This window comes from Oncorhynchus tshawytscha, linkage group LG09 (assembly GCF_018296145.1).
Source record: "Oncorhynchus tshawytscha isolate Ot180627B linkage group LG09, Otsh_v2.0, whole genome shotgun sequence".
In the NCBI taxonomy this organism is placed as follows: Eukaryota; Metazoa; Chordata; class Actinopteri; order Salmoniformes; family Salmonidae; genus Oncorhynchus; species Oncorhynchus tshawytscha.
Window position 1 is genome coordinate 43,673,998 of NC_056437.1, and position 25,975 is coordinate 43,699,972.

Sequence of the window (25,975 nt, forward strand, 5' to 3'; positions counted from 1 at the left end):
GCCTAGTATGGTTCCCAATCAGAGACAGCTGTTTATCGTTGTCTCTGATTGGGGATCATACTTAAGCAGCCCTTTTTCCCACCTTAGATTGTGGGATCTTGTTTGCGTTCTGCTCTGCATATAGCTTCACGTTCATTTTTGTATTTTGTTGGTTTTTCGGTGTCATTTAAATAACGCTGCACCTTGGTCCAATCCATCTTTAAATGAGCGTAACAAACACTATTTTGGTTACTACATGATTCCTTATGTGTTATTTCATAGTTTTGAAGTCGTCACTATTATTCTACAATGTAGAAAATAGTAAAAATAAAGAAAAACCCTTGAATGAGTAGGTGTGTCCAAACTTTTGACTGGTACTGTATATAATTGATTAGACTGTGAACGAGCACCACACGATGGATGCTTTCCATACTGTAAGTTTTTACAAGTTAGGTGGAATCTACTGGGAGATTGTAAAAGCTAATAAAGCAAGTACACCACCAACTGCACAGATAATAACGGATGACTTAGTGAAGTGCATTCCCAGACTGGTGTTGTTCTACATGTGCTTCTCCCTTTATTTATATTTATTCAATTTTACATCCCTTCCACAGTGAAAGAGAAAGTATACCAATTTGTTTTTCTATGTGGTAATAAGAGGTTCTCATTCACTGAGGGGTATGAAGGCCACCAAATACACCAGAGAGGGAGATGCACACGCACACATATACAGTGAAAGAGCGAGAGGGAGAGCGACACAGGCACAGGCACAAGCACAAAGACACACACACAAAGAGGGAGAGAGATAGAAGAGAGACACACACATACTGTACATCAGACAAAATATGTTTTTCTCCATCATCCGCCCAGAATGTATCTAGATTCAAAGGCTTTGGCTTACCTTGGACGAGGATGTGCACTGACGTCGTCCTCGGTCTGCTGCTCGTCTGCACCGCGCAGATGTATGGGCCTTCATCTGTCATGTCCACGTCCTCAATCTTGATGGTGAACTCCTCCTGATTGAGTGTAACCAGGCTCACCCTGGGATCCACAGACCACTTATCCTCGCCGGCGTACAGTATACTCGACCGGTTGAGCCAGGCCGTGTGTGTGACGATGTCCCCTTGTGCGCACCTGTAGGACGAGAAAGAAGGAACATTGCCAAATCAAACACAAGGTGAAATACAAAACGGAAAAGTAACGCTTTGCTTTGCATCAGGTGAGACCACAGCAGGCCCCATTTGTGATGTCACAGCTTTCCCTCTATGGCATTCGTCACTTCTGTTCCAGTGATGGGAGTGAGGGTGGGACAGTGTCCAGGGGGGCTGTTGTGTCATGAAGGAAAAATAAGTCAGAAGTTACATGCTTGTGTATACTCGATATCGAGTGTCGATGGCAGTCATAGCAAATGACCACAGTGCTTGTGATGCCTCTGTGCACAGATTTCTCTAGGATATCTAAGAGAATCCAACCTTTGTTGCTTTAGAAATGTGTACTGCATTTGGTGCATTCAAACATCTTCTGTGAGACAGTAAATGTCATTATCCTTTTCATCATAGCCAAATGAACCTTAACCCATGTTCAGCTAACTTTTTGGAGGTGCTGGTCCAGGGGTTATCCATGTCAAGTGTTTGACAAATCACTAATATCTGTCAATAGGTTACTATATTGATTATGTTAACTATGCTAAATCATATGCAATTACAGTAGGAGTTAATGGAATTTTCATCATACTCTCTTTGTGGAACGCCTGGATAACCTCAGGTTTACTGTTATATGATGACTCGACTTGGAGGTCACACAAGAAGACTTACAACGTGGGTAGTGCACGTGTGTTACGTGTGATTGTGTGTGCATCTCTGCCCATGCAACTCCAATTAATGGAAAGCTGAGAACTTCCTTAGGCACTTTGCTGGAAGAGATCCAACAGAACACACTAACTTCTTTGGCTGATGGGCATATCTGGTCGGTCAACTTCCTTGTCCTTCATTCACGCCATTCCTCCGAAATGGGAAAAGCATAGGCATAGTTGCGGTCAGTGCCGTTTCTGATGAGGGAGGACAAAACATTTTTTCACAAGCTTCGCCTTTTTTCTATTACAGCATATTGGATGACTGTCATTCATATTCCATTCACCCAGTTCATTGTAACATTGATAGGTTTAGGCTACTAAATGATACTCAAATCTTCCCTATACCCATCGTGAGATTGCTACAACCTAGCCTATGATGAAAGTTTACAACATAGGTGCACACAGGTCGAGATAAAATGTTGAGGTGACAGACAGTGACACATTAAATACAGCCTTGCACACTCTTGCCTGCATCTAGCTGATCTAGGATGTAATTATTAGTCCAACAGTTTTTAAGAAACTATTTTCAACAGAATCGGCAGAATGAATACAGCCCTGATCACACATAAACACAGTTCACTTTCATAGCAGCCACATTTTATTCCTTCCCTCACCTTTTCACTTCATTTGTGGACTTCAATGCACAACACATCTGTATGTGACAAGGCGAAAAAACCTTTCCAAGCCAAACCATGTCATAACCGCTACACATGGCCTACATTGTTGTTCCCATTTTAGCTAAAGTAACGTTCCTTGTCAACATAGCTAATATAACTAATGTATTAATTAGTACACCCGCTACAATCATGCAGTAACGTTACAGTGTATAGTCAGTAAGCAGTTTAGCATTTACACCGTTGGGCCCCGGTGGCAATAAATGAATAAAACCAAAAGCTTACATTGACTTAGAGTTCCAGTGTTGTGTTGGATAGTCATAGCCAGCTAGCTAACATGACATCCCTCTGTTTGAGCCGGGTGGTTGAGTAGGCTAAACTATCCATCTACATTTTCTAGCTAAGTGAAACTGAAAGTGGAAAAAAATGACAAAAATGTCAATCACTCTCACTCTTGCTTCTGCTTCCTTTTTGAAGAAATTATTTTGTTGAAAACTGTTCAACTATTGTCCTTCTCTCTCTTTGAGTCAACTACTTACCACATTGTATGTACTGCAGTGCTAGCTATCTGTAGCTTATGCTTTCAGTTCTAGATTCATTCTCTGATCCTTTGATTTTTTTGGACAACATGTCAGTTCATGCTGCAAGAGCTCTGATAACTGTCATGACTTGGGCCTGATGGGGAGGTTTATGACCCCCATAAATACCTTTCCCATTTTTCCTCTTTCTACTCTACCGATGTGACTATTGAAAATCCCTTTGTTAACATTGAGAGTCTGGTAACATCAAAAGGTGGGAAACTGAACCATATTTCGGTAATCCAACCAGTTGAAAATATGCATTGGTACTTAAAGAGTTTGATGTCAGATTAGTTGGCGTCTGAGACATTATTACTGATGATAGGACGACATAAACTGTATCTTGGAAAGTCTACACATTCTAGTTATCAGATTCACATGGAATTGTTGTGCAATTTAACCTTTTTGGGATAGAGGGCAACATTTTCACTTTTGGATGAATAGCGTGCCCAGAGTGAACTGCCTCCTACTCTGTCCCAGATGCTAATATATGCATATTATTATTAGTATTGGATAGAAAACACTCTGAATGACGTCTATGAGTATAACAGAACTCATATGGCAGACAAAACCTGGGAAAAATCCAACCAGGAAGTGGGACATCTGAGGTTTGTAGTTTTTCAAAGCTTGGCCTACCGAGTACACATTGAGATATGGATGAGGTTGCACTTCCTAGGGCTTCCACTAAATGTCTACCGTCTCTAGAAACTGGTTTGATTCTACTATAAAGGGGGGGCTCATGAGACCTCTTTGAGTCAGTGGTCTGGCAGAGAGCCTTGGTCTCATGACGCTCGCTCCCGACAGAGTTACCTCTCGTTCCAGTGCTTTTTCTGAAGACAAAGGAATTCTCCGGTTGGAACATTATTGATGTTTTATGTTAAAAACATCCTAACGATTGATTCCATACATCGTTTGACATGTTTCTAAAGGACTGTAATGGAACTTTTCGAGTTTTTGTCTGGATGAAATGCTCGCGCCTCATGAAAATGGATTACTGGGCTGAACACGCTAACAACAAGTGACTATTTGGACATAAATGATGGAACTTTATGGAACAAATCAGTCATTTATTGTCGAACTGGGATTCCTGTGAGTGCCTTCTGATTAAGATCATCAAAGGTAAGTGAATATTTATGGTGTTGATTCCAAAATGGCGGCTATTCCTCTGGCTGTTTTGGGTTCTGAGCACCATTCTCAGATGATGCTTTTTCCGTAAAGTTTTTTTGAAATCTGACACAGCATTGTGTTGCATTAAGGTGAAGTATATCTTTATTTCTGTGAATAACACTAGTATCTTTTATCAATGTTTATTAATAGTATTTCTACAAAATCACCAGATGTTTTCTTGGGGACCTTCAATGCTGCAGACATTTTTGGCACCCTTACCCAGATCTGTACCTCGACCCAATCCTGTCTCTGAGCTCTACGGACTATTGGTTCGACCTCTGACATGCAGTGTCAACTGTGGGACATTATATAGACAGGGGTGTGCCTTTTTCAAATCATGTCCAATCCATTGAATTTACCACAGGTGAACTCCAATCAAGTTGTGGAAACATTTTAAGGGTGATCAGTGGAAGCAGGATGGACCTGAGCTCAATTTTGAGTTTCATAGCAAAGGTTCTGAAAACTTATGTAAATAAGGTATCTGTTTTTTATACATTTGCTAAACAATCTAAACACCTGCTTTCACTTTGTTATTATAGGTTATTGTGTGTTGATTAATTAACATTTGTATTTAATACATTTTAGAATAAGGCTGTAATGTAACAAAATGTGGAAAAAGTAATTGGGTCTGAATACTTTCCAAATGCGCTGTAGGTAACAGTACAGTGAAGTAAATCCATATGAAGTAGCTAAGTTTATATATAGCTCAGTAAGTAAATCACTGTTTTACCAGTAGTAGCTAATGCTACTGGACCGCTGCCGATGACGTGGACGTCGATTAAGGCAGCTCCCGCACCTCTCTGAGGGGTTGGGTTAAATGCGGAAGACACTATTCCGTTGAATGCATTTAGTTGTCCAACCAACTTGGTATCTATCCCTTTCATGTTACCAAACACGAAGCTGACTCCAAAAATATTTAATCATCACTGAAGTTTTTCCAGAAGAATGCAGTGTCTACAATAATTTGAGTAGCTTATTGTGAAGGTAGGCCTATGTCACTGTAAATAACATCCCAACTCACACATGCCCAGAAAACTGACAGAGGACTATCTCCCCAAAAATGCAAGTCAGGTCACTGTCTATGATTATCCAACGCTGCTAAAATCCCTACGCCACCTAGGTGAAGTAGAGTAGAGTCAGGACTACAACAAGGCTGGACAGTCATGGGTGGCATGACCCAGGTGTTGATGTACATAGTGGGTAGGAACCTGACAGCACTGTCTTGACTGTATACAGACAGAGAGAATAGCTGCCCGATTCTCAGTTCTCTGGGCTAAACTAAAAACAGTGAAATGGTAATGTAGGACTGGATCCATGACAGACATAATGACAATTCAACAACCTACCTATCTGTTTCTTGTGCCATACATGTCTGAGGACTCCCGGGCTATGGGATGCAGACCAAGGGCAGAGGCTGGCCAAGCAGCAATATTGTAATTTTGACATAAAGTGAGGATGTGGATTAAATGGATCATTAAAAAATATAAAATCACAGAATGGGTCAATGTTTTGTTCTGTTTATCATTCAATACCTGTTCTGATAATATTAACATAACCAACTACAGTTACAAGCTGAGCAAACAATGGAAAATAAATCACATGTTCATTATAGTCTACTCTTACGCTCAGGACCGATCACACATTGACTACTGAAGGTTCCCATTATTGCAATTAAGTTTGAGGGGGGCCACATAGACATTTTAATTGCTATTGGGGTCCTCATGAGCACCCCTGAAATTAGAACCATGTCTGTGCTCTAACAAGCAACCGCTTCCTCCTCTCTTGGCTATAACCTGTGTTGTGTTTGAGGTCCACCTAAAGCGAGACTGAGTCAAGACCAAGACCGGCGGGGAGACCGAGTCAAGACTGAGACCAAAAAAAATGCCAGTCCAATTCAAGACCATGATTGTAATTTTGTAAAATCACCACCATCATAAGAGTTCAAAATGTCAAGTATTTCTGTGTTTACATTTCAGAACAACATATGGATTCTTTAGACATTCAGAATAGTGAAAAAATGCATGCTGAGAGAAAATAGAGCCACTCTACAAATGATTAATAACTCAAAAGCAGTGGGAAACAATGGGCCTTCTACACCTTCAGAGGAGGGCTAAGGATTGATCAAATTATTATTATAATAATTATAATTATATTTTCAATGATCTCATTTAATCTCTTTAGGTTTTGTTGGAAAGGGTTAACACTGAAGATAAATAAATATCCAATCAGGATTTTTCTTTGCTGGTGTCTGAGGGGATACATCTAGCTAGCTAAATCAGCCATTGTCTAGGCCATCAGAAGCTAGATAAAGGCATCTGCCATTCAACTGTATTAGGGCAACGTTTTGGAGTGACAGTGGAATCAACCAATGACATTTTGGCTTGATGGATGGAGCCGTTTTTACAAAAATGTATGAAAACATCTGCCTTTTTGAAGGCCAACAGGTCACAACGCAATAGCGTTGTTTTCCCACGATGTTGTCGACTAGTTTGCAGCGGCTGCAACAGGTCTTCTCAAAACGGATGTTGTTGCTAATTTTTTTGCTTTTCCCTTTTCAAGAATAACTTTCAACAAGAAGTTAAGTTTCAAATGATCATCAGCTGCTGAGTGGAGCTGTGCTTTTAATTGCAGCACGCTTGCTGTTGTTCAAATCAAATCCAATTGTATTTGTCACATACGCCGAATACAACAGGTGTAGGTAGACCTTATCGTGAAATTAATACTTACAAGCCCTTAACCAACAATGCAGTTCAAGAAGTAGGGTTAAGAGAATATTTACAAAATAAACTCAATTAAAAAAAATTAATAAAAAGTGTCACAATAAAATAACATTAACAAGGCTATTTACAGGAGTTACCGGGTCAATGTGCAGGGCTACAGGTTAGTACAGGTAATTTGTATATGTAGGTGGGGTAAAGTGACTATGCATTAGAACCGCTTGCTGTGCGGTAGCAGAGAGAACAGTCTATGACTTGGGTGACTGGAGTCTTTGACCATTTTTGGGGCCTTCCTCTGACACCTCCTAGTATGTAGGTCCTGGATGGCAGGAAGCTTGGCCCCAGTGATGTACTGGGCCGTACGCACCATCCTCTGTAGCGCCTTATAGTCGGATGCCGAGCAGTTGCCATACCAGGTGGTGATACAACCAGTCAGGATGCTCTCAATGGTGCAGCTGTTAGCCATCTCTTTTAAAATAACATATGTGTGTTAAACATTGTTGCATTTAAAGTGGAACTGACAACATTTTAGCAACATGAAATTTGTTAATGTACACGCCCAGGAAGAATATGACATGTTTTAAACATTTTCAGACAAGCAACCACTTGGATATGGTCGTTTTCATAAATTCTTAGAGTGTTTGGGAATTATGAATACTAAAGCATTTGTGAAAATTCTATAGAATATAGAGTGGGAAATCGGTCGTGCAGTAAATTAAACCGAGTATAGCCAATCAGCTACAGTAGGCCTTTATACAAACAAGCCATTTGCCACATGCGCCTGCCATCATTCACTTTGAACTGGAATGTGTGTTTACAGGCAGTTGCAAGAGCGCGACTTTAGATCATTAGAACGCATTCGCCAAAAGCCACAAAATACACCTGAATGGATTCCTGCAAATATGTAAACGCCAAGGGAGTCCTCTTACATTTGGGAACTTGACAGTCATATTGATCAAACAACCATGAAAAGGTAGTCCCGCTCTCCCTCAGTTATGAACAGCTACAACAACAAGATCAACAACTAATGCTAGGCACAGCAAGATGAGCTTGGTTCCGTGTAGCTCAGTTGGTAGAGAATGGTGCTTGTAACACCAGAGTTGTGGGTTTGATTCCCACAGGGGACAAGAATGAAAAAAGTCTCAAAATGTATTCACTACTCTACTATAAGTTGCCCTGGATACGAGTGTCTGCTAAACGACTCAAAAGTAAATTAATAGAAATCTAACTAAGGAACATTAAATAAACCCTCTTCCACTTTTTTAGCTAGGTGGCCGTCAAAATTGCACTGATAAATGATGGGGAATGGTAGCCTCCTAGTCCTTCTGCAGCTTCCCTGCCAATGCATGCTCCTCCCAAACTAACTAGCTACTTCCAGACACAAATGAGAGAACACCTCACTCTGACCATTTAAATCACTGTAGCAGAGCTGGTTAGGCAGTTTACATGTTATCTAGAGCGTTCTTGACTAACTTACTTTTTTTTGTTGCCTATGTTTACTGACACCGGTCATATTCAGCAGGTGTTGCGCGTTTGAAAATTCATCAGTTGTTCTGCGTTCTGGCACACTCAGACGAAAGTGCTCTGAAATCGGAGTAGATAACCAGAGTGAATATGCGAATGCAAGAGATATGCTAACCAGATAACTGTCGTACAAGTTCTTTCAAGCTAACCAAATAACACCTTTATCCCTAGCTGTGTATAGCCAGCAAAAAAAGTTATGAGAGGAAAAAGTCAGCCACTCACCCTAGCTAACCTTAGGCTCTGTGTTTTTAGCTTGCTACATAAATATATACGCTAGCCTTTTTGCCACATTATGAATGACTTGTGATCATTGTCCTTGCTAGTTTGATTGTATTGACATTCCCTGCCTTACATTCATCAGTTTTTGCCCAGAATATTGAATCATTGAAACTGAAACAATGCATCCCGAATGGAGGCAGCAAAAAACATACCAGGCCAGCTGTGATTTACAACCTGTTAGCAATATTTTTGCGACTATACCAAAAAATGTATTGGGGAATTATATTAGTGATTCATTGAACTGCATCCATCTATTGTGCCAACAATTCTTTAGTGTATGACATGGAACATTGAGTCAAATAGAACCTATTTTAAAACCTCTTAGAGTTGGTTTCGTAGCATAAATTGGGAATTTGGTATGTTTGACTGATATTATGATTTTCTGTTTGTTTCCTATCTGCAAAGTAGTTAAACCCTGTCAGTTTCACTTTAAACTTTAGGTCACCGGTTATGTTGTATGCTAAACATTAAATCTTTTTTGCAATGGGAATTAATAGTTGTACATGTCGATTGGGAAATGCTTAATGGTTGTATTTTTGAATTATTATGATTGGGACCGACTGGCTTATTATGTCCGAGTTCATGGACTGTTTGTAAGGGATTTCCTCCTCCTCTTCCGAAGAGGAGAGGCGAAAAGGAACAGAGGACCAATATGCGGCGTGGTAAGTGTCCATGGTTCTTTTAATACGTAAATGTACACATGAACAACTGAATACAAAAACAAGAACCGTGAAAACCCAAAACAGTCCTATCTGGTGCAAACACAGAGACAGGAACAATCACCCACAAACACACGGCGCTGGGCAGATGGGAAGCTCCGGCAACGCTGGAGAGACGGGTAGCTCAGATGGCGCTGGGCAGACGGGAAGTTCCGTCAACGCTGGAGAGGAAGGCTCTGGCAACGCTGGACTAAGGAGCTCTGGCGCCTCTGGAATGAGGGGCGGGAGCTCTGGTAGCGCCGAACAGGCGGGAGACTCCGGCTGCGCTGGAGAAGAGGAAGGCTCCGGCATCGCTAGACAGGCGGGAGCACCTGTAGGGGTGAGACAGAGAGACAGCCTGGTGCGGGGGGCTGCCACCGGAGGGCTGGTGCGTGGAGGTGGTACCGGATAGACCGGATCGTGCAGGCGCACTGGAGCTCTTGAGCACCGAGCCTGCCCAACCTTACCCGGTTGAATGCTCCCGGTCGCCCTGCCAGTGCGGCGAGGTGGAATAGCCCGCACTGGGCTATGCAGGCGAACCGGGGCACCGTGCGCAAGGCTGGTGCCATGTAAGCCGGCCCAAGGAGACGCACTGGGGACCAGATGCGTAGAGCCGGCTTCATGGCACTTGGCTCAATGCTCACTCTAGCCCGGCCGATACGCGGAGCTGGTATGTACCGCACCGGGCTATGCACCCGCACTGGGGACGTGCGCTCCACAGAATAACACGGTGCCTGCCCGGTCTCTCTCGCCCCCCAGTAAGCACAGGAAGTTGGCGCAGGTCTCCTACCTGGCTTCGCCACACTTCCTGTGTGCCCCCCCAATACATTTTTGGGGCTGCCTCTCGGGCTTCCTTGCCAGCCGTGTTCGCTTCGCCAACCTCATTCTCCTGTAACCTTCCGCGCACTGCTCCATCGAATCCCAGGCGGGCTCCGGCACTCTCCCTGGGTCGACCGCCCACCTGTCTATCTCCTCCCAAGTTGTGTAGTCCAGATTCTGCTCCCATGTCCCGAAATCCTGACATCGCTGTTGCTGTTCCTGCTGCTGCTTTTGCTGCAGCTGCTGTTTACCACGCCGCTTGGTCCTGTTAAGGTGTGTGATTCTGTAAGGGATTTCCTCCTCCTCTTCCGAAGAGGAGAGGCGAAAAGGATCAGAGGACCAATATGCGGCGTGGTAAGTGTCCATGGTTCTTTTAATACGTAAATGTACACATGAACAATTGAATACAAAAACAAGAACCGTGAAAACCCAAAACAGTCCTATCTGGTGCAAACACAGAGACAGGAACAATCACCCACAAACACACAGTGAAACCCAGGCTACCTAAGTATGATTCTCAATCAGAGACAACTAATGACACCTGCCTCTGATTGAGAACCATACTAGGCCGAAACATAGAAATACCCAAATCATAGAACAAACAAACATAGACTGCCCACCCCAACTCATGCCCTGACCATACTAAATAATGACAAAACAAAGGAAATAAAGGTCAGAACGTGATACTGTTTATCCTTTAACATCATGCTGTGTGTGACTGGTGTCTTTCTATCGACCCTATGCAGGGGTGCCTGTAGAAGTGGGTATACTCTAATTTTGCCAAGAAGTTCTCAAACGGCCTGCCCAGTGAAGGAAAGGCATCCTGTGTGAAAAATCCTGTTTTCCTATAGATTTTTCAGACTTTCACTCTCAAAATCACATTTCTTTTTTCATAGAAAAGGACAAAAATGTGATGGTTTAAGTCCACAACAATGCTTAAACCACATCGATCTGATTAGGTGGACCTGTCAGGGCCTGGCTGCCCATTGGGTGGACCTGTGTCCACCCAGGCCCATCCATGTCTACACCTCTATGGCAAGCAGGTTATGATGACAATTGCGCATCATAAATAGCTAGTGGTTAGAGCGGTTAGAGCGTTGGGCCAGTAACTGAAAGGGTGCTGGATTGAATCCTTGAGCTGACAAGGTAAAAATATTTCATTCTCCCCCAGAGCAAGGCAGTTAACCCACTGATCCCCGGGCACTGAAGATGTGGATGTCGATTAAGGCAGCCCCCTGCACCTCTCTGATTCAGAGGGGTTGGGTTAAATGCGGAAGACACATTTCAGTTGAATGCATTCAGTTGTACAACTGACTATGTATCCCCTTTTACTAACCAACACTTCCGACTAAACTTTTTCAATACCTGGTTTGCATACCCATTGTTGATATCATAAGATGAAACGTCTTTCCTACCCTACCGGCTACCGATGTCATTCTCCTGTGAGATGCTCCATGCCAAAACCAGTTGAGAGCTGTACACTCTTGCTGCCTGCAGATGATATTCCGGTGAAACTAGGCTATTTCACATGCTTTGCGATTGTATAGGCTACTTTGTGCATGATTTCTCGTATACCTCCACTACACCACTTTGATATGCATCAGTAGGTATTAAGAAGTGAGTATACGCAATGCCCACTGAAAAAAAGTGGGTATACGGTTTATACCTGCTTATACCCTCCACTACACCACTGGCCCTTTATGTTTGACAAAAAGTGCACTCTCCTACATGAGTGCGCTGGTATTACAGTTGCTGTCCTTTCAGAATCACAAACCTGTCACACACTGAAGGCCTATCAGTTCTTCACTGCACAAACATGTCTATGATAGATATAAAGCTTGTTAAGATAATAATGTTTCAAGAAAGGAGTGTCGAAATTTGGCCTGGCAAAGCGGTTTTATGCGCTGACTGAATGGAAGCTGATTATTCAGAGTTTTTTACTCTGCTGGTCTCGGGAGGAAATTGCTGTCTGAGACTGAGTCAAGACAGAGTACAAAGGTATCCAACACAGAGACAAGGCCGAGGCACTCAATATGTGAGACTGGTCTGGAGTGCTATAACCTATATAATATACCAGGTGGTTCAAGTCCTGAATGCTAATAAGGCACATACAATAGAATTACATGATGTATACATTGTCAGATGTTTATTGATAGGAATGATTTATGAATTGACTAAGTGAAAGCCTTATTTTAACCGACTCATCAAATCAATGTGCAAGAAGTTGGGATATTGTATTAGTAACTAGATAGCTTTATTGGTCCAGGGAGTAGGTTAGCTAGCCTCTAGCTTCGCCGGTAAAACCGTAATGCTCTGTAGCATTAGCAAAGCAACTCTGGCCGTGGCTTTTTGCTGTGTTTACAATTTGCGGCGTGTGGGCTGTGCCAGAGAACATATGGGCCGTGCACACAGAAGGTGGAGATGTGCATGCCTGATTAATCAATATTTATAAGGAGCGATAACTCAGTGTTAGGAGGCTTGAACTTAACCGCACTAGGACAGGAATTAAGAAGAAATAGTGACGGCAACTTCCTCTGGAGGGGTACTTTAACATAATCCACAGACTACCACCTCTTTGACAGGAAGTTTAATAATTCATCAAACGCTATTTCAAGGTAGAGAGCCATTGACAACAACGCATTCTATAAAACATCTCCTAATTCTTCATTATGAAATAGAAATGATCTTGATGAATCCCTGACCCAGTTGCCAGTTGATGGCATAATGGTGTCTCCTGCCTTATTTACCCTGTTGGACTACTTTCTTTCACAAAGGGTAACCTCCAAAATCACCTGGGAGCGGGCTGAGGTGTAGCTGATTTTGCCTTTTTTGGACTGCCAGTCAAGGGCACAGGAACTGGGTAGAGCGCTGGTCATACATTGTAATGGGCGGGTGTTAAAAGTGTGAAGATCATTTGTTTCCCCGTTGGGATGTTATTTTATGATATACTGTGGGCTATCCTTACATGGAAACATTAAAATATATATTTTTATGTTCTCCAAGTATGACACTATTTTTGTCTTCTTGCTCTGAAGTGCACCACAGTGAATCAAGAATTAATCCTGGGACCTGGCTACTGTGACAAATGTGTCCCATGGTGAACGTAACCACAAAGCCTCAACAAGGATTTGTTACCAGTAATACCTAAAGGAGATGCATTGCGAGGTGCAAAAAGTACAAGGTTGTCGAGAGAGACACATGGTGCATTAGCAACTCTCCCAGGACCTTCTGGTTCGACTCAAAATAGAAATGATGTCACCAGAGTCAACTATTTACTTGATATTCAGCCCCTTCTGTCTCAGTTTTTCAGAATTGCAAAATGCTCAAAGTGCCATAGTTAGGATTGTATTTATGACTCCAGAAACCTTACAGAAGATAAAACGGAACAGAGCACAGCAGGAGATTGGAGAACCCTACTGGAGAACCCTACTGGAGAACCCTACTGGAGAACCCTACTGGAGACTTCGAAATGTAAAGATAACTCAACAGCATGTTGAGAGACACTGGGGGAGAAGTAATAGGAAAGTCAGAGATATTGGTTAAGAATTTGTAATTGACAAGGTGATATGAGGATGATAAAATAGACATAGCATGAGGAAGATGTCCCCTTATGTTGTAGCACTTACTTGGATCTCTGAGATTGCAAAGCCGCCTGTTGAGAACAAACAATATCTCTCTCAGGTTGCATGTTATTGATTCTATGGTAAAATTATTCTCGACTTGCAAAAAGCCCTTGCCTGCTATGGGGTGCTGTTAAGCCAGAGCCCTGCTTTTCAAACCATGTGCTATGCAAGGTCATCATACAGTACAGTGTGTTCAACCTCAACCTCAGTGTGTTCAAATCCCCATAATGCCTACAAATAAAGAAAGAAAAATAAATATTTTATCCTGCATTATTCCCTCAACACCGTCGCACAGACTGCAAACCAATTTAATCCTGAAAAAGTGTTGACCCTTTCAGCGCCATGAAAGGGATCCAACTACAGCACAGGAGGAAGTGAAAATGAAGCAGTGAAATAAACAACTTCTTGCCTCTTCCTTGGTGCACTGTGCATATAATTAAAAATGCATGCCATTTCTCTTCCCCACAATTAGAGGCTTCTAGTGTACTTTGTTCAGTGCGAGCTTCAATGGAGTTGGTTAATGTTTAATGCAGTGTCATCATTGGCTAGTTCATAGGGAATACAACAATTTATGTTTTAAGTACTACAAAAGATTAATTTTGTATGGGTGACATTTATTAAACAGTATGGACGGCTCTGCAAAGAGTCTGCATGCAACTGTAAAACTAATACTGTTCAAATACAAAAACTAGGAAGGTAAATATTGGTTTCCTGTGACATACATATTTTATATATTTGGGTGTTGGCTGGTCTTGCTGTTTTTTACGCATTTTGGAATATCCACAGGCAGTTAATGGAAGGGCTATGTACTGGAGAATATCAAACAAAATGTGGTGCTAAACTAAGCTTATTAGTCAGAGGGTTTCTCATGAATTTGAAGGAGGAGACTGTCTGGAGATGTACTGCCATTGCAAGTAAACATCAGACATTGCAGAGACGCACAGCTTGTGGGTCATTGCAGATCAGGGGAGAGGCATTGATTTGACCAGCGTATTCTATTAAGCTATTTTAATTCACAGATTTACATCTTTGATCAACCAATATCAGTTCGAGGTCATCTTCTATGAAGACAACTTGATGCCAATAGTATTGAGTTGAAATGATTCATATCTGTAACCAAACAAATACAAACTGAAAGCAAAAGGAAATAAATGTGCCTCTTCTCAGATCAACAACTACAGCAAATATTGTAAAGGACAAATAGAGTCGTAAGCAAAAAATACATGATTCAAACAAGATTTCAGAGGAAGGGAGAGCTTTCATTGGTCACTCAATCTTGGAGGGAATAAACAAAAATAAACAATAATCAACAACAAACACAAATGTCTCTCAGCAATGATATCCCTATAAATAGTATCATCCCATGACGAAAGAAGAGAGAGACACAAACACACGTGCTTCCTTTTTCGAGAGCACCACAACAAGGTGAAGTGAAGCTAAATGAGACGATATCAACAGTCCATTAACTCAGGTACCATCTCTGAATAAGAATGGTACCCCCTTTCCTAACCCCATTATTTTTGAATCAGTAGCTGTCACTTAAATTTCACACTATCGCTTGTCATATGAACTTCACTGCATGACAAATGTGAGGTCATGATCATTTGAGGGGTCTGTATTAATGAAATAAAGTTGCATAATAAGCTTTGACACAACCTGTTCTTACGTGTTTAGTCCATCTGCACGTAAAAGCATTGCATATAAACTGACACACCACTGATGTGTTTTTCACATCAGTTGTGTCAGTTGGCAAACATTGAGGAATGTTGCTGATAGAAATGTTATAAATAGAACTGATATGATTCCTTAGTCTACATGCCAGAGGCTGCGTTTAGACAAGCCGCCCAATTTTACCAATGTGATTGGTCAAAAGACCCAATTAGTGGAAAAAAATATCAGATTTGTTCTACTTAACATATTTCTAACAGAATGGTCCAATACGTTGTGCCCTGCTGAACATGCCCCCAGCACTATGTAAATTCAACATCATAGATGTGTTTTTGTTGTATGAAAAGTGCATTTTAAGAGTCTCTGTTGCAAGTAAAGTAAAAAAAAAAAAGATTGTTTATTCAACCTTGAAATGATGCAGCCTGAAATAGATTTGGCAGTGTTTATGTCGAGGTGGAACTTTAGTTCTCAAGTAGAAAAGGTCGCTAATGTAATTGAAATGCACTTTAAAGGAATGACAAGATCGTCATGGTCAATCCTGTATTATTTGTTGGTGTACCAACACAAATGGGTATCTGTCGGCGTTAGCTCTCCAAGGTGTCTCTCACACACAGCTGAAGATATACCTGTATGACATTCCATAAAATTGACAATGAACAGAAAGAAGTCCATAGTGCTGAATAGTTGAGGTCATTTAAAACATAATAAGAGCTTCACTATATAATGACAGCTTCACTATTTATTCTGTTTTGTGTGGAAATACCTGAGATTGAACATATAAATCAATTACATGGCATGTGGGGTAAAATGGCATTTCCTGGGAAACGACTTTAGAATCAGCATCAGAAGATACAGTAAGCTTATTTGGAAAATATGTTTTTACAACAAACAGCCTTGATTGTTTTGCGACAAAGTTATATATTTATTTTTGCTTGGCTTAGATTGATTAAGCACCCACGTACCCAGGATAAATAAACATCTGTAATGTATAACTCCTGGATAACTTCCAGTAGGGCTGGGAGATACATTCAAATGAATTTGATCTATGTTTTTGCGCGATATTCCAAATGCCTGTATCACAAGAATCAAGGTTTTGTTATTTTTCGTTTTTATGAGCGTTTGTGTCCGCTTGTTCTCATGTTGTATTTTTGGTCTCCTCTCCTTCGCTCCTCTGGGCTGTGTGCACATTCCCAATTTACACCAGAGATCTGTATGTAATGATGAGCTTTACCTCGCTCTGCCCAAACAATGGGAGTCATTGTCCCAAAGGCGGGAAGGCACGTGACAAGTTTAGGTCCAAAATAAGCCCATTGAAACAAATTGTCCTTATTTTGGACAGATATTGGCGCTTCTCCTCTTCCTCTATGGTTTACACACACACACACCAAGCCCCTCCCCTACCTCTATGCCAACAGTTTCAACTCGTTATTTTCATTTGAGGTTTGGTCCAAAATAATCAGTAGTATGGACAACAAAACACATTAAGACATTCATTTACTGTAATAGAGAAGTTACATTTTCAAACGATACCATTTTTATATCTCTAGTATCGATGAACATTGATTCTGGAATTGAATGCTCAGTTTGTCGCAAACGGCATTTGTATCACATACCATTAGCAGCATTTTTGGCAGAAGCTGTTATACTGTACTATCTGTCTAGTCCGGTTCTAGTTAAATTTGTAACAAAAAAAGAGCATTTTCTAGACAGACTTGAAAGCCAGAAAAGTGACTATTGCTAAATAAAATTAAAATAAAAAAGACTAATTAAACTACTTGATAAAATAACATTTAATTATTATTGGGTCTTATGGTTGTGGAAGGCTTATATTTAGCCTAGGTATAACTTCACAAGCCCTGAATTCATTCGATTTTGCTGTCTGTTTGAAAAACATTGTATTTGACCTTTAATTTTACTAAAACACTTATTTATATATATTGTGAATCGCCTATAAGTTTGAAAAAAATATATGTTATGATTTTTAGGCCATAATGCACAGCCCTAACTTCCAGGCGACATTAGTCTTTGGAATAGTCGTCCCCGCAACTGCTAGGCCATATGTATTTCTGCTATTGTCTACTGTTTCACCATTGATAATGAATCGGTATCTGTTTTGTCAGGTCAATTTCACAAAATGATTTAGCATAGCGTAGCATTTAGAATAGGATAGTACAGAATGTCAAATAGAGAATTTTGTTTATTGAAAACAAGTTGGACCCATTGTTGTTTTAATTATTTAGTGAGGGCAGAAAAGCGCTCTCTCACACACAATGTTCATGTGTGTGTCTGTGCACTGTAAATCTGCCCTAAGCAAACAGTTGACTCTGCGAAACATGGTGACTGAATGATTGCTGAGTATATGGGGGATTTGGTAATAACAAGGTGAGAAGTGGTCATGAACCATTTCATGGGGGGCAATGCACACATTCGATTGAGGATACAGTTCTCTATAATGGTCCTGCAATTATCAGGTAGGTGACCATTATCAGGCAATATTAAATTGTTCTTAGAGTTTTTACACAACTGAATCCTTTAACTGTGAACTCTAGAAACAAACGCTACAGTTCAGAAATGTGTTTTTAGACAACAAATAAAATAACATCCTACCACTAGAATTAGTTTTTCTTTATCATTCTAATTATAAAACATATATAAACAACTATGTTCTGATTGCATAGTGGGCTCAGTTAAGATGAGAGAGATAGAGAGAGTGGGAGCGAGAGAGAAAGGCAAGCGAGAGAGAAAGGCAGAGAGAGTGGGAGCGAGAGAGAAAGGCAGAGAGGGAGGGAGAGAGAAAGGCAGAGGAGGAGAGAACGAGAGAGAGAGAGAGAAAAGGCAGAGAGGGAGGGAGAGTGAGAGAGACTTTCCACCGAGACACCCCAGCCCAGCTCTGTTCAGTCAGTCAGAGTTCATTGATTCTATTCCCTTTAACCACACTGGTGAACCAACCCCACATGGCTTCTGCCTCTATAGTTACTATGGTGATCGCTTCGTTTCTCTGGATGCCTGGCGAGGTGGATGAGCTGATGTGCCGGCTGGATCCATAGCCCTGAGCCTCCGACCCCAACCCCAACCCCAAACACACACAGACACACTAACTCGCTATCACAAATGATCATGAAATAGACACAAATTACTTGTACGAAATCTGTGACACACACACGCACGCGCACACACACACACACACACACACGCAGGCAATAGAGTGGGTCCGGCCCTCATTTAAAACATTGGGGGACTTCACATGCAGTACGATTCACTAGTGATCTTTTCAGGCCATATTTGAAACAGCCTTGCCATTGCCAGTGCAAATTGCCTAAAAGGAATGAAGACGGCATGAGTGTAAAAACTGACTTGTTCATTGGTTCAATTCTTACATAGAAACACAAGCTGCAATTAGCAAGCACAGCTAAAGCTGTAATGCTACTGTGTAATAACACTGGGATTTCCCATGTGTTCCGAGATGAATACACTATACTACATCTCTGGTTTTATATCCGCTCCTAGCTGGGGTCACCGGCGGGTCATATAGGCTGGGTTGACTTGTTTGCTTTGGGCCTCGTGGGGGCACTTAAATGTGATGACGGTACACTTGTTTGGGGAATAGGAGATTTGTCCGGAGCTGGCTTCACTGGGTGAAAGCAATTGACACTGTGGAAAAGAAAACAGGAAAGAAAGGAAAGAAAACATCCACCCACACATGTTTTCATGTCCCAAATTAACACATCAAAACAGTTAGCTTGTGCACACACACACACACACACACACACACACACACACACACACACACACACACACACACACACACACCAACACAACCAACCATCCAACCAACCAACCACGTACACACACACACACACACACACACGCTGTAAACTATTGGGATGGGCTGATGGGCTCCGGTCTCCCGGCGTGTGGGGGGGTGTATGAACCTTTGGTTAATTGAGCTGGACACAAAACCCAGCCAAGAATCCAGCACCCACATGAATCATATTAACTCTCTCGCAGCTCCCCACACACAGAGGCCAGACCACTGGGGTGCTAGCTTGTGCACGCCTGTACAAATGTTTTACACAGGACCAGGGTAAATACAATAAATCAAGGCATCAGAGACAAGGGAGGCCCTTGTTTCCCTTTTCCCAGCGAATAACTATAACTAATTCAATGTACAGTATTAGTGCAACAAAGGTACGTAAAAGTCAGACATTTTTGAGGCGCACAAAAAAGCGCCGGGGCAAAAGTTGTGTCGTTTTTTTCTAGACTTTCAAAGCCATTTATATGTCTGAATAAACCCCCAGCACTTAAGTTAGTAAGGAAGAGGACACGAAGGCGCAATACAGACACACGTTACCTTGAACTAGCAACTCGCTCTGATGGCTAAAAGCAGACAATTTTCAACAACAAAAACGTTAGAATGTACTGAAATGTGAGATATGTGTAGTTGTACGAATCTAAAAAGGAATGCCAATAGTTGACATGTAGAGGCAGTGACATAATGGTATTCATAATTTTTTGATTAAATGGTTTCTCAGGGACTTTGAATATCCCCCAAAAATATGTTTTTTTGTCAGATACATGTTTTCATGAAGATACTGTAGACATACTGAGTGCTCCAACAGTGAATAGGGGAATACATACTGTAGACACGGCTGCCTCATTCATTTAATTCTAGGAATCAAATGAGACGAATACAATTAAGTTCATACATAGCCCTATCGTCCACGCTTACAGCTCCTCCATTTTCTCTTTAGCAGCATAACATGTCAGTACATCTGTTTATACTGGACCAAACTAGTAATTGTGTTATAATTACATCCACGTCAAGCATGAAAGTCCCCTTGTTTCCACCTAACCAAGGGGAGGGTACAAATAATCGGAGAGGGAGGGAATAATTATTGCACAATTAAAGTACTCGGTTGGATTTGCCAGGGCCTAAAAATGAAGTGTGACAGACCAACTGCTCGTAGCGTGCTACAGTCGGATTAGCTCCCAGTTGAAAATCACCTTGTCTTCTCGAGGAACAGACACACACACAAATGAAGGTGCACTTTGCAAAAAATACCCACTAGGCTTCTCTAAAGTCACAGCGTCCAGGGTGGAATGGAGGTGGCGCAGCGGCACGTGACGCTTGGTGGCTGGCTTGGCGCTTTGCAGCATCTCACCTTTAAAAAAAACACCACAAAATGCTTCAGTGATCCAGGTCACCCATCAGGGACAACGGCCGATTATGATTCAGCTCAATTAGCCACTGCCTATATTTTGTACTTTGGCATTCCTCGTCTCTGTTCCCCCGTTTAACATTTCACAGGCAAAGACATGTATGATAAACTTCAGACAGAACGGCATGATATTTATGTCAGGATGTGTACCAATTAAAATTCCTCACACCCTCCACCATAACCAACAATGTGCTGAAAGGCATCAATTGTCTCAATAAAAACTAATACAATTTCTTGGCTTTGCTGATATGCAGCATGATAAATGAACGGGACTACTTCCTACAAAGGCAGGTTAGCTATAAGCGCTTAGCAATTTTCTTTTTTTTAACAACTTATTGACCAATCTGGGTTCAATGATTTGAATTGCATTTTGTTTTATTTTTCTCTGAGCTCAATGCGCACATTGAACAGTTTTTCTAGACAAATCAGATCAAGCCCGAAATGTGCAAAGTAGTAGGGAGTTGTAGTTTCCAAAAGGCCAATAGTCTACATAGTTTAGCACTGTCACATCTGCTCCTGCAAAGCCCTCTATTGCTCATCCTGTATCTCCTTGATCTGCCGCCACTCCCCCAGTACTCTCTCCCTCTCCCTCTCTCTCTCTCTCTCTCTCTCTGTGTGTGTGATTGTGTGGGTGGAGACATGTGTGCTGGAGTCAGAGCAGATCCCCACCAGCTGCAACCTGTTCCATAATCAAGACCTCTACAAATACTCAGCCCTGCCACTTCCACGCTGCCAGATCGTAATCTCTGCTCATTCCGTCAGCTCTGACTCTGGTCCCTGTCTCCAGTACCACATCTTGTCATCCTGCTACTCTGTCCTGGAATCCCCACTCTACTACTCCCGTGGATTCCCCTCAGGACCTGCTTACCCTGTCCCAACCCCTCTCGCTCCAGCCTCAGCCTCTGCACCTGGTTTCCTGCAACAAACCCGAGCTTCCCCTGGCCTGCACTCGATCTTCCCCATGTTTTTCAATAAATACCGTAGTTACTTCATCCCAGTCTCCTCGTCTGAGTCTGCTCTTGGGTTCCCCTGTTCCACTTCGAATAACAAGCACAGATAATGTATTAATTCATTACAACAACCGTAATCTATTGTGTGCCTACTTGTCCAGTCTGTGTGTTTCTTTTCTGTCTGCTAGGTTAGGTTAGTGTGGGCAGACATGGAGAGAAGAGGTTAAATAATGTGCAATCGAGATGGAGAGCAGTTTCTTCGCAATGTATCTCTACCAGAAAATGCATGATCTAAGTGTTTATTTGGTGGTATTCAGCAGTCATAAAAGTATGCATTATTTACTTTAAAGAACTACTAAAATTGTGATTGCGAGACCGATTCAAGACAATGACCGGAGCAAGTTGATTAGCTAACACAACGTGCCATTGGGAACACAGGAGTGATGTTTGCTGATAATGGGCCTCTGTATACCTATGTAGATATTCCATAAAAAAATCTGCCGTTTCCAGCTACAATAGTCATTTACAACATTAACAATGTCTACACTGTATTTCTGATCAATTTGATGTTGTTTTAATGGACATCGCTTTTCCTTCAAAAACAAGAACATTTCTAAGTGACCCCAAACTTTTGAATGATAGTGTATGTATGAAAATACCACAAAATAAAAAGTGACATTCAGTACTGTTACCTTATATAAAACATTTGCTGGAGTAGAGCCAAATTAAACAGTTTAGCTTCAATGTCCAAATAAATACCTTCATATATATGTGAACCAACTAATAATGGTGAGAGAAACAAAATGGACTTCATAGCAATAGAGTATCGAGTAGGAGCACTAGTCTACCCGTCATCAAATCTGGCATCACAAAAATATAAATAATCCTTAAATATAGCCCCCTAAACGCTGTACTATGAGTTAAAGGTCTTTGAGGGCTCGAACATGGCCGAGCTAGAAGATTTAAAGAAATAGTTTGAAAGGCTACAGGTTAGGCTGTTAGAACAATCTAGTGCCTTGCTGCAGGCAAGAGAAGATCAAAAATAAGTTCTCTCCCTGGCGAAAACTGTCATTGACAAGCAGGCCTCAGCTCACCAGGCACCAGCTACGATCTACTGTAGATCCCCAAAAAACTGAAAATTCCCAGACTGTAGAGGTTACCCAACCCAGACTGGTGAGTTATGTGTCGAAGAGTGGATAACCTCCATGCTTTCTGCATTCAAAGTATCAAGAGCGCCAGGACCCAATAGAGCTAGTCAAAAAGTATATAAAGGGTGAAGCCAAGCTAACCATGAAGTCCATGCTCAGCGCAGGAGAGGCTGACATAGAATAAATATTCCTTATTCTGGAAGAAACATACGGTGATAATGTCCCTATTGGTATAAGACTAATATGATAGGAGGCAGATGTCTGGCGAGACTATACGCATGTATGCCAGCAACCTGCAGGATGAACTCAACAGTGCTGACACTGACACAGCTCTGATGGAGCAGCTTGTACTGGGCTTCAGGGACAATTTCCTGAGGATGGAAATGAAATGGAAAACAAAAGGAGGACACAAAACTGAGATTCATTGAGCTCATGCAGGCTGCAATCACCTGGTCTGAGAAAGAAGAGGAGTACACAACTGTTTCATCCAGGAACAGTGGGCGTGCTGGATCCACCGTGAAAGCTGTAGCTGCTGAAGATGTCACTTCTCCCCTAACCTTGGAAGTGCTACATGAGGCAATACAGAAGCTGACTGCTCGTCAAGACGGGCTTTTCAAGGTTGTACATAACCCAGAAGGTAAACCTAAAAAGCCCCATCCAAAAGACAATGACTTGAGGTTCGTCTGTTACACTTGTGGATAGCCATTACATACCTGTAAGCTGTGCCAGCAGACAAAGGTGCAGAGCACAAATCCAAGCCTGTCACAGATTAAGTTGATGTAACAGAAGATTTTGCATGTGATGTACAGAAGTACCCAGGGCTCATTCATGATAAGAATCAGAAGTGCAGAATGGGAAGAAGGTGGGGTGACACAGTCTCGCCAAAGTAAAGCATTTGGGGCTTGCCTGACTGTTGAAGTGATGATCGAGGGAATAAAGACAAAAACTTTCTATTGGATATTGGATCAGAGGTAACCACCATCAAAGAATCATACTTCAGGAAGCATTTCAAAGGCAGAGGGTCTGCTAAAGAGGTCAGACTCAAAGCTGCAATTGGACTAGACTTCACCATTGTTGGGTGTTTAGATGCAGACATTGAATATATGGAGAGAACACTTCATGGAAAGTGTGTGCTCGTACTTACAGACATGGGGATGAATGTGATTAGTGAACTGCAACATCTCGTCATCAAGGCAAAGGGTGCGAAGACGATGGATTGCCACACTCAGTGTTTAGAGGAAGCCGGCCTGAAACGTGGTAGCATACACAGAGGACTGAGGAAAAACTGGTTGTGTCAAGGTAACGGCCACCAGGAAGCAGAATGCTAAAGCCAAAGAAAGTCCTGTTGTGGATCCCTACTCAGGGAGAGCCTAAATGGGTGGCGATGACAGGAGAGGTACATGCATACCTGGGGCCGCAATGAAAGAAGTTGGTATGGTAAGATTTCCAAAGACTTCAGGGGGATGACCCCACCATTGGTCCTGTCCTCACTGCTATGAATACAAATGCCTAATCAGGGTGAGATCAGCTGCGTGGTGTGGGGCCGAAGCAGAATAAGTTGACTTAACAGTGGAAACATCTGAAGAGTGCTATTCTGACGCATCAAGAACCCTAGGAACAGCGAGAGAGTGTGGCAGCTAGTTGTGCCTGAGCCACCGCGTCTCCAAGTGTATGGGACACAACCTGACCACAGAAGGAATTATAGTGAGGGAAGCACCCTTGAGATGAAGAGACAGAACTATTACTGGCCCACAATGAGTAAGGATGTCAAGAGCTGGGTGAAGCAGTGCAAAGGCTGTTAGGGCAAGAAGACAAGAGAGAGCGGTGCTCATAAGGCCAGGACACTGCACAGTCCAGTCACCCAATAGTGAACCTGTAGTAACAGAAACAAAGAACCCTTAGTTACTGCAGACAGACTACACTAGCCTTGATTACATTCCACATGCCAATCGTGCACCTGACACAGACACTTGGTGTGGTCAGGGGAAAGGAGCCATAGATGGGGACAATGCAGCACATGGTGTAGTCCAAGAGATGGGGTGGTCAGATGATACTCAGAAGATGAGATGCCCATGGGGAGGTTATTTATTATTTAGATTTTTTTTCACCTTTATTTAACCAGGTAGGACAGTTGAGAACAAGTTCTCATTTACAACTGCGACCTGGCCAAGGTAAAGCAAAGCAGTGCGACAAAGACAACAACACAGAGTTACACATGGGATAAACAAACGTACAATCAATAACACAATATAAAATCTGTATACAGTGTGCAAATTCAGTGAGGAGGTAAGGCAATAAATAGGCCATAGTGGCGAAGTAATTAGAATGTAGCAATTAACACTGGAGTGATTGATGTGCAGATGAGAATGTGCAAGTAGAAATACTAGTGTGCAAAAGAGCAGAAAAAACAAAAAACAAATATAGGGATGAGGTAGGTAGTAGGTTGGATGGGTTATTTACAGATAGGCTGTGTACAGGTGCAGCGATCGGTAAGCTACTCTGACAGCCGATGCTTGAAGTTAGTGAGGGAGATATCAGTCTCCAACTTCAGTGAATTTTTCAATTCATTGGCAGCAGAGAACTGGAAGGAAAGCCAGACAAATGAGATGGTGGCTTTGGGGATGAGCAGTGAAATATACCTGCTGGAGCGTGTGCTACGGGTGGGTGTTGCTATGGTGACCAGTGAGCTGTACCTAGCAAATACTTACAAATGACCTGGAGCCAGTGAGTTTGGGGACCAGCCAACGAGAGCATACAAGTCGCAATGGTGGGTAGTATATGGGGCTTTGGTGACAAAATGGATGGCACTGTGATAGACTGCATCCAATTTGCTGAGTAGAGTGTTGGAGGCTATTTTGTAAATGACATCGCCAAAGTCAAGGATTGGCAGGATAGTCAGTTTTACGAGGGTATGTTTAGCAGCATGAGTGAAGGAGGCTTTGTTGCGAAATAGGAAGCCAATTCTAGATTGAATTTGGATTGAAGATGCTTAAAATGAGTCAGGAAGGAGAGTTTACAGTCTAGCCAGACACCTAGGGCAAGGTATTTATAGTTGTCCACACATTCTAGGTATTTATAGTTGTCCACACATTCTAAGTCAGAACCGTCCAGACTAGTGATCCTAGGCGGGCGGGTGGGTA

At 42.1% G+C, this 25,975-nt stretch overlaps 1 protein-coding gene across 5 annotated transcripts in view; it reads right to left on the reverse strand.

Annotated features, from left to right (window-relative positions):
- Positions 1–25,975, reverse strand: part of LOC112258000 (opioid-binding protein/cell adhesion molecule-like) — a 545,358-nt gene that overhangs the window by 92,428 nt on the left and 426,955 nt on the right. For all 5 annotated transcript variants that reach the window (XM_024432028.2, XM_024432027.2, XM_024432031.2 and 2 more), the window contains one exon: positions 881–1,113. In XM_024432028.2, coding sequence (XP_024287796.1) covers positions 881–1,113 — 233 coding nt within the window. The remainder of the gene's footprint in view (positions 1–880; positions 1,114–25,975) is intronic.